Genomic DNA, 13,252 nt, shown 5'->3' with positions numbered 1-13,252 from the left:
CTTCGGCCCTCAATGTTGTGCCGAGCCATGATCAAACTACTCAAACCTACGTATCGACCCTATACCCGTAACCCAACACCCCCCCCCCCTTAACCTTACTTTTTTATTAGGACACTACGGGCAATTTAGCATGGCCAATCCACCTAACCCGCACATCTTTGGACTGTGGGAGGAAACCGGAGCACCCGGAGGAAACCCACGCACACAGGGGGAGGACGTGCAGACTCCACACAGACAGTGACCCAGCCGGGAATCGAACCTGGGACCCTGGAGCTGTGAAGCATTTATGCTAACCACCATGCTACCCTGCTGCCTCAGACTATGACCCCTGGTAATGGTCTCCCCCGCCATGAGGGAACATCCTTCCTGCGTCTACTTTGTCTGGTCCTGCTAGAATTTTATAGGTTTCTATGAGGTCTCCCTCTCATTCTTCTAAACTCCAGCGAATATAATTTACTCTTACTATGAGTGATCTCCTCAAAATATTCAGCTGGATTAGTCAGATATGACCCACCTTCACACCTCCATACTGCCTCTCTCTGATAAACTCACACTTGTGCCTCAGTCACCTTCTGATGACTAAACCTCCCTGCAACAGATATGCCACTGATCAATCTGTAGTTACCTATGTTCTCCCTCCCTCCCTTCGTAAGCGGACGGGCAAAATTTGCAATTCTCCAACGCACAGGCACATTTTGAAAATTATGATTACGTCATCGGCATGAAAACTTAGCACAGGCTGAAAATATTTTCCCCACGGACAGACCTGACTTTGCCATCCGCACGTGAAGAAAAACAAAGGAGGAATATATTATTCTTATTGTAAAGCTTTATTGTAATAGCAGAAAAGGAATGCTGCTCTTACCTCTGTTTTTTTCAGCACTGATCTTCTTGAACGTAATTTAGGGAGTTGGTCTACAAGAAAAATTCCAGAATTGTTACTAAAATCGAAATACGCTGCCGACGCCCAACTCTTCTTCACCACCCCCCCCCCCCCCCCCCCCTCACTGTCTCTAACTTCACACACCGCTATAATGATGAGCAGAAATTTCCTCCAACTCAATATTGCGAATACCTCGGCCATCGTCTTCAATCCCTATGAGAAATGCCATTCCGTTAGTCACCCGCCCTATCTCTTCAACACAATCTCGCGAGACGTTGCAAGGGGAATCCCGGCCACAATGGACGAGATCATTTCTTAGCAAATCTGCATATTAGAGCGAGGCAGTAAGCCTCTCCCTAATGTGCAGATTCCCGAGGTAGCTGATGATTTGGGATTCAATCCTTTGCCTCGGGGACCTCGAGCGAGCGGTGTATGGTACAAATGGGGACCAGATGCAACGGCACTCGTGAGGATCTCCAAGGGGATTGGAGGTCTTCAGCTGAACGCCCTCTGGGCAGGGTGGTGCCCTGGCACTGCGGTTGCCACCAGGATTCCCGGAAAGTGCCAGCTGGGTGCTGCCAATGTGCCCAGGTGGCATTGCCAGCTGGCAGGGGCACTGCCAGGGTACCAGGTTGGCACTGCCAAGAGGCATTTTTGCATGTGCTTGATCAGGCCCAGGTTGTCTGCCATGGGTATTGGGGGGCCAGGGGACCCTCCTGTGATGCATTCAATATGGGGGAGGAGGTTGGGGGTTCTTTTCAGGGCTTCGGGATCAGGACGCCATTCAAAAATGCACCAAATACCTATACCGTATACATCTGAAATTCCTATATTCATCACACTACATATATCAACATCATAAACCCGTATATTTTTAATGACATTAGTACATTCATTAAGCAGGGAAAGTCATTCCTTTCTGACATGTAGAGATTTTATTGCTTTTGCCATTAGGTTTAGGGGGAGCTGTGCAGCTATGTTTATACCATCACAGTACAAAATATGCGATAGATGGGTGCATGTTGTTTAAAAATTAAAGAAAAAGTCAAGAATGAGGAAAGATCATTAGCCCGCTCAATGTAATTCCTCTAGTTTTCCAAAAACTCAACCGAACATTCAACTGCATCTTGAACTCCGCTAATGTCTCTAACTTCACTACTTTATCAAAGGATTATATTCCTTGAGTATATGGAATATCAGTATTAAGATCTTTAAATTATATACCCTTGGTTTCATCTTGAGATAACATTGAGCTTATTCCATCCTTTTATTAATCATAATCACTTATTGTCACAAGTCAGCTTCAATGAAGTTACTGTGAAAAGCCCCTAGTCGCCACATTCCGGCGCCTGTTCGGGGAGGCCGGAACGGGAATTGAACCCACACTGCTGAACTTGTTCTGCATTACAAGCCAGCTGTTTAGCCCACTGTGCTAAACCAGCCATTCACAACTAAATAACAATTGTGTCACACATTTGTCAGGTGATGAGCATTTCCAAAAGAGACAATCTAACCACCTCCCCTTGACATTCAATGGCATTGCCATACTAAATGTCTCTATTATTTCATAGGAGGGGCTGGTTTAGCACAGTGGGCTAAATTGCTGGCTTGTAATGCAGAACAAGGCCAGTAGCGCGGGTTTAATTCCCGTACCGGCCTCCCCGAACAGGTGCCGGAATGTGGCGACTAGGGGCTTTTCACAGTAACTTCATTGAAGCCTACTTGTGGCAAAAAGTGATTATTATTAGGATGTGGGCATCCCTGCAAAGCCAGCATTTGCTGCCCATTCCTAATTGCCCTTGAATTGAGTGGCGTGCATAGCTATTTCAGAGAGCCTAGAACATAGAACAGTACAGCACAGAACAGGCCATTGGGCCCTCGATGTTGTGCCGAGCAATGATCACCCTAATCAAACCCACGTATCCACCCTATACCCGTAACCCAACAACCCCCCCCCCCCCAACCTTACTTTTTAGGACACTACGGGCAATTTAGCATGGCCAATCCACCTAACCCGCATATCTTTGGACTGTGGGAGGAAACCGGAGCACCCGGAGGAAACCCACGCACACACGGGGAGGATGTGCAGACTCCACACAGACAGTGACCCAGCCGGGAACTGAACCTGGGACCCTGGAGCTGTGAAGCATTTATGCTAACCACCATGCTACCGTGCTACCCTTGCGAGCCGTTGAGAGTCAACCACATTGCTGTGGATCTGGAGTCACATGTAGGCCAGACCGGGTAAGGTTGGCCGATTTCCTTCCCTAAAGGACACTAATAAACCAGATAATTTTTTACAATAATTTATAATTGTTGTTATGGTCACTGATGTGTTGGCTAGTGTAGGCTTGAGAGATGAACAGACACTTCCAACACAGATGAAGGTTCAACTCAATTTTATTAACTACTTCTAACTAACTAACACACGATGACTGTGGGTCTAAATAATGCTAACTTGAACTAGAGACCTAAGCCTTGTCTGAACCAGTTGATTCTCTCAGCACGTGTTGTGAGTCTGTGCTGGACTGAATAAGTTCCTGTTACACTCAGAGGCAGCACCCAGAATGAGCGGGAACCGTGATGCCCTTTGCCTTTATAGTGTGTGTATTCTAACTGGTGATTGGCTGCGGTGTTTGTACATGTTGATTGGTCCCTGTGTGTGTCCATCAGTGTGTGTCTGCACCATGATATATTGGTATATATTATGACAGTCACCATTACTGAGACTAGCTTTATATTCCTGATTGATTAATTGAACTTAATTGTTACCGGCTGTCGTGATGGGCTTTGAATGCATAATCCCTCTGTCGAGCATTTGTCTGGACCTCACAATTACTAGTTGACTGACTGTTCCACCATCATTAAATTTCTCGCCATCAACATCCTGGCGGTGCCCATTCACCAAAACTCAACTAAACCCGGCACAAAATGCATTGGCTACGAGAACAGGTCAGAGGCTGAGTGGCGAGTGGCTCATTCCTCCAAGTTACAAAGATAAATTCAGTTGTTTTCATTATAGTACTAATCGCACAGAGTTAAAAATTTAGAAATGGGAAGATGGAAGATGGAAACTCACCAGCACCTACAAGGCTCAACCCAGAAATGTGATCGAATATTGTCCGCTTTTATGGAATAGGTGCAGCTGAAGCAACACTCGTGAAGCGCAACGCCAACCAGGACAGTGCAGTTCGCTTGATGAGCACCCGTTTCCACCTGTTTAATAAAACCATCCACTCCCCCCACCACCAGCGTACCAAGGCTGTAATGTACACCATCTACCGGGTGCACTGCAGCTATTCGCCATGGTTTCTTCAACAACACCTCTCGAACCCACAATCTCTAAACCTAGAAGGCCAAAGACAGCAGGTGTATTGGATCACTGCCCACTCTAATTCACGCACTATCCCAACTTTAATATAAATATGATGTGGAGATGCCGGCGTTGGACTGGGGTGGGCACAGTAAGAAGTCTCACAACACCAGGTTAAAGTCCAACTGGTTTGTTTCGAATCACTAGCTTTCGGAGCGCAGCTCCTTTCTCAGGTGAATCCTCACTCCAAAAGCTAGTGATTTGAAATAAATCTGTTGGACTTTAACCTGGTGTTGTTAGACTTCTTAACATAAATAGCCATTCCTTCAGTATTGCTGGGTCAAAAACCTAAACATCCGAAGATGAGATTTGGGAATAGCTTCACAGTGTGGCTTCAACGGTGCAAGAAGATGGTTCACCACCACCTTCTCAAAGGCAATTAGGAATGGGCAATAAATGTTGACCTTGTAAGCAAAGCCCATATCGAGAGGATAAAAATGACTTGAGGCCATTCCTAAACATAATACTTTGACGTTTTGGGCTCAGGTTTCTGAAATATTTTGCTGTTGCTCTTCCTCTTTATATTTGGGATGATCCTTCTGACTATTCGTGTGTAGCACTTAACAGGTATAAGGCCTTATGAAATGAAAAATGAAATGAAAATGAAATGAAATGAAAATCGCTTATTGTCACGAGTAGGCTTCAAATGAAGTTACTGTGAAAAGCCCCTAGTCGCCACATTCCGGCGCCTGTTCGGGGAGGCTGTTACGCCTTAGAGGCTGGCCGTCCCTTATTTTATCCCTTATTTTACATTGTCTCTCCATTTTCTTCCTACCAAAATGCAACATCTCACATTTCTCGGAATTGAACTTCATTTGCCACCTATCTGCCCACTCCACCAACTTGTTTATGTTCTTTTGAAGTTCTACACTGTCCTCATTATAGTTTACAATACTTTCAAGTTTGTGTCATCTGCAAACATTGTAACTCTCCCCTGCACACCAAGATCTAGATCACTAATGTATATATCAGTTAAAGCAAAGGTCCCAATACCAACCCCTGAGGAACACCTCTACAAACCTTCCTCCAGTCTGAAAAATATCCATTAACCACTACACGCTGCCTCCTATTATTCAGTCAATGCTGCTACTCTTCTTTTTATGCTCTCCTTTTAGTGCATGTCCTTCCTGAAGTGGACGGCAGTGGTGGCTTGACCAGCACTTACCATTTCAACACTTAGAGAAAAAAATATTCCACCACTCTGGCTCTGTAGCCCAATACATTTTTGCCTTGCTCACCGTTTCTGTGCATTGATTTAATACCTACTTCAATACTTACTACCAATTGCGATGATTGGAAGATGTTTGGAAAATTTGATTACAAATCTAGTGGGCAATTTAAGGGTTGGAATGTGTTTGTTTAAATTTAATTGTTTGTAGCGTTGGGTGATTTTAGCAGCCAGCAAGTGAAATTGACCCAGAAATGCGTTTATCATTCTGGGTTAATGCCGAGTGGTTTGCCTGGGGAAGTCCCTGGGGGCGTTAAAGTGTTTTGCAGCCTGCAGAGAGAATTCGTTTTTTTAGCTTGGGGAAATGAGAAATGCAGGAATACATTTTTTCAGAAGCTGTGGGGCAAGTTTGTTTTTGGAGAAAAGGGTTTCAGAAGTGAAGTCTGATCTGGAAATGCTTGTGTTTAAGATCACCAATAAAGACAGTTTGCTTTGCCAGTAGGATAGCGAAAAAAAGTGATAATATTTTAAAGCATCTCAACTGAAGAGGAGGGGCTGAAACAGCCTAGTTGAAGCAGCCATTTGAAGATATTCAGTCAGAGTCTGTAGGGGTTCGAACAAGAACCAGAATTTGTACTGTAACACAAGTATTGCTGCATGTCTGCTGAATTTTAAGCCGGACTGAGAGCTGTATGTTTCTTTTCTAGTTGTTTATTGGGAAATTGAGTAGTAATGTTAAGCGGTAATTGTAAGCTGTTCTTTTTCCCCCCCGGGGTGTGAAGTTAAAAAGTTTAACATTGTATTTATAAAAAAGTTTTGTTTTAGAAATACCAAAGCCCTACTTTTTCATGCAATCACTCCTAGAGCAAATCATTCTTTCTGCACAGTTTTAAAATAAACTAAAATATTGGGGTTTTGGTCCAACATCCTAGCCACTGTAGGGGTCTATTCTGGGACCGTGATACTGTAGCAACATCATACAACTGTTCTTTTTGTATGTGACATAACTACATTCATTGAGCAGGGAAATTAATTTCTCTCATCTGTAAACATTAACAAAGCTGTGGAGCGATGTTTATAACTTCAACAGTGTAATACTACTATGATATGAGTGCACATTTGCTTAAAAATGAAAGAAAAGGTCAAGAACAAGTAATGGCCATTATCCCACTGAATTTATCTAATTTTCCAACAAGTCCAACATAATATTAAACAGCATATTGAACTCTGCTAATGTAACATTTGCGCCACAGAGGTATCAGGCAATGGTCATTTCCAAGCTCTACGTACTTTTCAGATATTAATAATGACGTAACAAACAATGACGAATGATAAATGTCTTCCCAATTGGCTACTTCATAAGTATATTGATGCACGATCAATCACTACTGAAGCGAGCTTGTAGTCCAATTGAAGGCTTTAATGAACAAGCAGTTACCCCAGAAGCTCCGGTACAGAATGACTGCTGTGGGTGAAACACAGACTCTTATGCTCCGCCTGCTGGCCGGAACCAGCAGGCAGGTTCCACCACTCAAACTACAGTATAAGGTACATCCCACCTAGGTACCGCGAAACCCCTAATATAGCCTACCACATATATTATATCTGATAATCAGCAGGGCAGTGGAGCACAAGGGATCCTGGCTCAGTTAATGCTGCCTACAATGTAAGCTTTGGCATGTAGGAAGCAGTGGCATAGTGGTATTATCTGTAATGAATGTAAGAAATTGTCATACTATATATTTTATGTAGTAATGTTTCTAAAACCTGGGTTATGGTGCACACAGACAGTATGACTGCTAGAGCTGTGATTAAGGTGTTGTAAAAGTAAGGTAATTATTGATTTGCAGATGAAGTGTTCTGCTAATAGATTGTGATAACCATTTACCTGTTACAGATAGCTAACATAATGGAATAATTGTTATGCTTGAAGGATCCCTGAGGTGTAGATAATTTACAAGGGGCATTGTGTTTGGTCCTGGCTAAACAAGTCAAAGGGCAACTTATAAGAAGAGACAAAATAATGCGGTATTCTTTTGGTACAGATGATGTCATTATTGAGAGGAGCCAGGTCTGTCAGGATGGTTAGTTGAGCCTAGAACTCTCATCTGAACAGAGATGTTTCAGTTTGGTCCTGAAAGGTTCTCTCTCCAAAGGGTTTACTCAGAGAACAGCAAATAGAAATCTAGTTGTTAACTTTATTCATGAGTGATATTTGAAGTATATTGGTTTGATTAATTGGAATATAGTGGCAGGTTTAAGTAGTAAGTTAAGGTTTTCTTTTTTATTAAGAACTGTTATACCTGTTAATTGTAAATCTGTATTTTAGTTGCTAATGTGGTTAATTCTGTGTTTATATTTGTGGTGAATCATAATAGCATAATTCACACTGTTATCACACATGTTGTACCATGCCTCTGTAAGCTCGGCACATGAGCAGTTGCGCGGCTCTGCCCCTAGGGGGATGTGTACTGGGAATGTACGGAAGTTTGTACTGGGCTCCACCCTTGGCTCCGCCCATGACTCCTCCTCCCCACTGGTTGTATAAAGCTTGGCAGTCGGAGCCTGCCTGCCAGTTCATCTAGCGTTCATCTCGTCACAGGCAGGCTCTGTTGTAAGACGATTAAAACCACTGTTCACTTCTAACCACGTGTCGCATGAATTGATGGTCTCATCAATATTAAAATGTGTTTTAACATAAATAATACCTATTGGTCAGTGTTAACTCTCCTGGGGCGCAGGAACATTTCCTTACAGTTTTACAAATTGAAAACAGATGGGTTCTCATCCAGGATCCGAACACATCACTGGACTAGTAATCCAGAGACCCAGGGACCCAAAATCAAATCCCATCACAGCAAACAATAGAATTTGAATTCTATAAAAATCTAAAAGTCTAATGATGAAAATGATTGTCATAAAAAAAACATTGGTTCACTAATGCCCATTACAGAAGGAAAACATGCCACTGTACTACGTGGGCAGCACGATAGCACAGTTGTTAGCACACTTGCTTCCCAGCTCCAGGAACCCAGGTACGGTTCTCGGCTGGGTCACTGCCTGTGCGGGGTCTGCACGATCTACCCGTGTCTGCGTGGGTTTCCCTCCAGGTGCTCCAGTTTCCTCCCACAGTCCAAAGATGTGCAGTTTAGGGGGATTAGTTATGCTGAATTGCCCCTAGTGTCCAAAAAAGGTTAGGTGGGGATACGGGGATAAGGTGGAGGTGTGGGTATAGGATGGAGGTGTGGGCTTGGGTAGGGTTGCTCTTTCCAAGGGCTGGTGCAGACTTGATGGGCTGAATGGCCTCCTTCTACACTGTGAATTCTATGATTACCTGGTTGGGCTACGTGTGACTCCAGATGTGGTTGACTCTTAGATGCCAGTCAGTTGAAGGGCAACTAGGGTTGGGCAATAAATGTTGGTCTGGCCAGCGATGCCCACATCCTGCAAATTATTAATTTTTTTTAAATGTTCTCCAATTGAATTTTTGTTACTGTTTGTAACCACAAGGTGGCGTTCAATCTTTTTTAAATTATTCATTCATGGGATGTGTGATTCGAGGTCCTGCATCCGAAGACCTATTACAAAATCTATCAGCCATTGTTTGCTCCAAACTAAATGTGGCACAATTCCAAATGAGAGAGAAAAGTTAGCCCAAGATATATTATGTATTTTTTTTTTTGTTCATGGAGGAGTCACTGGCTGGGTCAACATTTATTGCCCAACCCTAATTGCCCTTCAGGTGAGGCTCTCTTAAATGAGTTGCTGTGGCTTTGGAGTCATTTGAAGGCCATACCAGGCCGAAGCACTTGATTTCCTTCCCTAAAGGACACTAGTGAACCAGATGGGTCAACAATGGTTTCACGGTTAGATGTATAATTCAAATTTCACCATCAGCAGTGGTGGGATTCGAACCAGGGTCCCCAGAAGATACTGTGGGTCTCTAGATTACCAGTCCAGTGATATTACCACTGTGCCACCATCTCCCCATCACTTGGGTAGACTACTTTGAATATCATCCCCTTTCTGTAAGGCAGTTCAATCTAAGTGAATGGTTCATTTCTGACTTTATAAAATCTGAGATCCTTAATCATCGTGATGTCACACTCCACTTATAGAAAGCATTGTCCCACAGGACCAAATTTGTCTTTTCAATTGTATTATATTTTGCCGAGTGAGACTCCAGCATTGGAGTCATATTCTCTCTGGCTGTTGTGCATGAATAGCATTTTAACTATTGTGGAATGTTTTACCTACTGTGTCTGGCAAAAATGTCAATAAAACCAATACAATAAAGTCTCTCTTTATGTCGGTACTCCAAGGCAAATTGTAATGGAATGCGTGTAAGTTATCTCTGAAGCCTTACATATTTATGCATTTTGAGGATATATCACTTTAGACTCATATTTATATTTCAGACCTGTTTGCTTACTGGTGTTTTGCAAACTTAAAAACATTAACAGAAGTTCTTTGATGTTCTCTGAACACCCAAGAATACTTTTAATAGGCCAACTTTATCCAACCTATGTCTATAGAAAGGGCAGCCCGGTGGCACAGTGGTTAGCACTGCTGTCTCACGGCGCCGAGGTCCCAGGTTCGATCTCGGCTCTGGGTCACCGTCCGTGTGGAGTTTGCACATTCTCCCTGTGTCTGCGTGGGTTTCGCCCCCACAACCCAAAAATGTGAACTGTAGGTGGATTGGCCAGGCTAAAATTGCCCCCCAATTGGAAAAAATTAATTGGGTACTCTAAATTTATTTTTTAAAAAATAAATAATTGTTCACTTGTTCGTATCGCTAACATCTGTCCATCAGTACTGGGTTTTGTTTTAGCAGATAAATACCTCCTGGATTTACTCACATCAGCCAGCAGAAACTGGCCAATCAGGATATCGACAACTTGCATTTAGACACGCCATTAGTTTAGTTTCCCGAGGTACTTCACAGGACTGATATCAGGAAAATATTGACACCAATCACATCTTAAGGCATTAGAAGAGGTGAGCGAAAGCTTTGTCAAAGAGGTAGGAGGGCTTTAAAGGAGAAGAGCGAGAGAGTGAGGCAGCAGGAATTATGGAGGAAAGTACAGAGCTTGATTACCAGGCATCTCGAGGCACTGTCACCCATGATGGGTGAAGGAGGTCAGCGATTCACAGGAGGCTAGAATGGGAGGAATCAGTGAGCTGTGTGGGTGAAGGGGATTACAGAGATAGGGAGGGACGAGAACATGGAGAGGTTTGAACACAAAATGAGAATTTATGAATCTGAGGCGTTGCTGAGCCAGGAAGTACAGTAGGTCAGTGACAACCGAGGTCATGGGGAGAACTTGACTTGGCCCATGTGTGGCTGCAGGCAGCAGAGATTTGAATGATCTTAAGCTTATGGAGGCTAGAAGATAGGAAGGGAGTCAGATGAGCATGAGAATTGTTGAGCCTGGTAGTAACAAAGTCGTGGGTAAGGGTCTCACCAGGAGATGGGCTGAGGCAGGGATAGAACTGAGCAATGTTGTGAGTGAAAGTAGGTAGTCTTAGTGATGGGGAGGACATGACGCCAAAAGTTCAGTTTGTGAAATAGGACCCAAACTTTGGAAATGCTCTGACTCAGTCTCAGGAAGGTGGTCAGAGAGTAGGATAGAATCAGTGGTGAGGAATTGGAGTTTGTGGTAGGGGCCAAATCACATTTGGGGGCTGGGGCTGGTTTAGCACACTGGGCTAAATCGCTGGCTTTTAACGCAGACCAAGGCAGGCCAGCAGCACGGTTCAATTCCCGTACCAGCCTCCCCGAACAGGCGCTGGAATGTGGCGACTAGGGGCTTTTCACAGAAACTTAATTGAAGCCTACTTGTGACAACAAGCGATTTTCATTTCATTTTCATTTCAAAGGTAATAATTTCAATCTTTCCAATATACAATGGGAGTGAAGTATCATGGATGGTCAGTTCTCAAGCAGCTTATGATCTCCTTGGCCGGGTGGAAGGTTGAATCTTCGAGCCCAGTTTACACAGAGGATGGCATCTTTTGAATTTTTTTGCCTATCACAGGACAAGTAAATGTGTGAAGCATTTGCCTCGGTTAATTCATTCCACACGACCAATATACAACTCACTCTGTCACGACGATCCTGACTAAAACTCTCAGCAATAACCTGCACACCTCCAATGTCAGGAATGAACTGGCTAGGAAATCAGGGTTGAATGAACAGCAATAACTAAAGCATACATGTTGAGCTTCACAGAAATATGAACGACAGGAATTGATCAATCTTTCGCACACAAACAAAAGAATTACCACCAACTTATCAGCTGTCTTATTCCACGCATGGTCTGTTGTCTGGCCGGTTAGGCTGACATTGCAGATGCATTGTCTGTCATCAGCGATGTCGAGATGGACATTGAGAGTGTGAAGTCCAATGCTCACTGTGCGAGTTGGCATTGGGCTTGTATGGGCTGAGATGGGGTGCGGTTTGTTGCCTGACATGCCAATGGGTCCACTAATGATTGGCTCGGAGATGTAAGCAATGTAGTGGTAGCAAGGGATAGGCTGAGTTTTTCCAGCTATTTTTGTTCTCACTTCAGGGGCGAAATTCGCAGAATTGCCCGCGGCCGCCGAAAATCCCGCCCCTGCCGCGGCAGAAATTCTCCGCCACCCGGAAATCGGTGGGAGCGGGAATCGCGTCCCGCTGATCGGCGTGCCCCCCGCGCCGATTGGCGTGGCTTCCGCGGCGATTCTCCGGCCCGCGATGGGCCGAAGTCCCGCCGTTGGGAGGCCTCTCCCACCGCCGTGGTTTGAACCATCTCTGGTGGCGGTGGGATCGGCGGCGCGAGTGGGCCCCCGGGGTCCTGGGGGGGCGCAGGGCGATCGGACCCCAGGGAGTGCCCCCACGGTGCCAGGCCCGCGATCGGGGCCCACCGATCGGCGGGCGGGCCAGTGCTGTGGGGGCACTCTTTTTCTTCTGCCACTGCCACGGCCTCCACCATGGCGGAGGCGGAAGAGAATCCCACCGGCGCATGCGTGACGTCAGCGGCAGCTGACGCACGGCGCATGCGCGAACCGGCGAAGGCCTTTCGGCCAGCCCCGGGGCTGGGCGGCGGGCGTCAAAGGCTGTTGTGCCGGTTTTAGCGCCAATCGGCGTGGTGCCAACCACTCCGGCACGGGCCTAGCCCCTCAATGTGAGGGCTTGGCCCCTAAAGGTGCGGAGAATTCCACACACCTGGGGAGGCCCGACGGCGGAGTGGTTGGCGCCACTCCACTACGCCGGGACCCCCCGCCCCGCCGGGTAGGGGAGAATCCCGCCCCAGATTTCCAGAATTGCATTTTTTTTACTTTTGTGTTAGAATATAGCGGGGATTACTTCAAGTCCATCAGTGGTGACTGTTACTTGGCAGTATCATCCTGAAGCTGACAAAAGTTATTTTCCCATTCATTTATGGGATGTCGGTGTCACAGGTTAGGCCAGCATTTATTGCTCATTGCTGGTTGCCCTTCAGAAGGTGGCGGCGAGTTGCCTTCTTGAATCACAGCCGTTCCCAAAGGGTTGGTTTAGCTACAGAGCTGTTAGGGACCGAGTTCCAGGATTCTGACCCAGCGACAGTGAAGGAACGGCGATGTACTTCCAAGTCTGGATGGTAAGTGACTTGGAGGGGAACATCCGGGTGGTGGTCTTCCAAGGTATCTGCTGCTCTTGTCCTTCTAGATGGTAGTGGTCATGGGTTTGGAAGATGCTGTCCAAGGAACCTTCATGAGTTCCCGCACTGCATCTTGTAGATGGTACACAGGGCTACCACTGTGCTTTGGTAGTGGAGGGAATGAATGTTTGTGAAAGGGGGTGCAA

General features: G+C 45.3%; 1 protein-coding gene across 5 annotated transcripts in view; it reads right to left on the bottom strand.

The window, feature by feature from the left end:
* Positions 1-13,252, bottom strand: part of LOC119974644 — an 86,898-nt gene that overhangs the window by 27,541 nt on the left and 46,105 nt on the right. For 3 of the 5 annotated variants that reach the window (XM_038813709.1, XM_038813711.1, XM_038813710.1), the window contains one exon: positions 866-915. The exons of the other annotated variants lie outside the window; for them this stretch is intronic. In XM_038813709.1, coding sequence (XP_038669637.1) covers positions 866-915 — 50 coding nt within the window. The remainder of the gene's footprint in view (positions 1-865; positions 916-13,252) is intronic. 5 annotated transcript variants of the gene reach the window in all.

Source organism: Scyliorhinus canicula, chromosome 12 (genome assembly GCF_902713615.1).
Source record: "Scyliorhinus canicula chromosome 12, sScyCan1.1, whole genome shotgun sequence".
Lineage (NCBI taxonomy): Eukaryota > Metazoa > Chordata > Chondrichthyes > Carcharhiniformes > Scyliorhinidae > Scyliorhinus > Scyliorhinus canicula.
The sequence above is the reverse complement of the archived record's forward strand: the minus strand, read 5'-3'. Positions and strand labels throughout refer to the sequence as shown.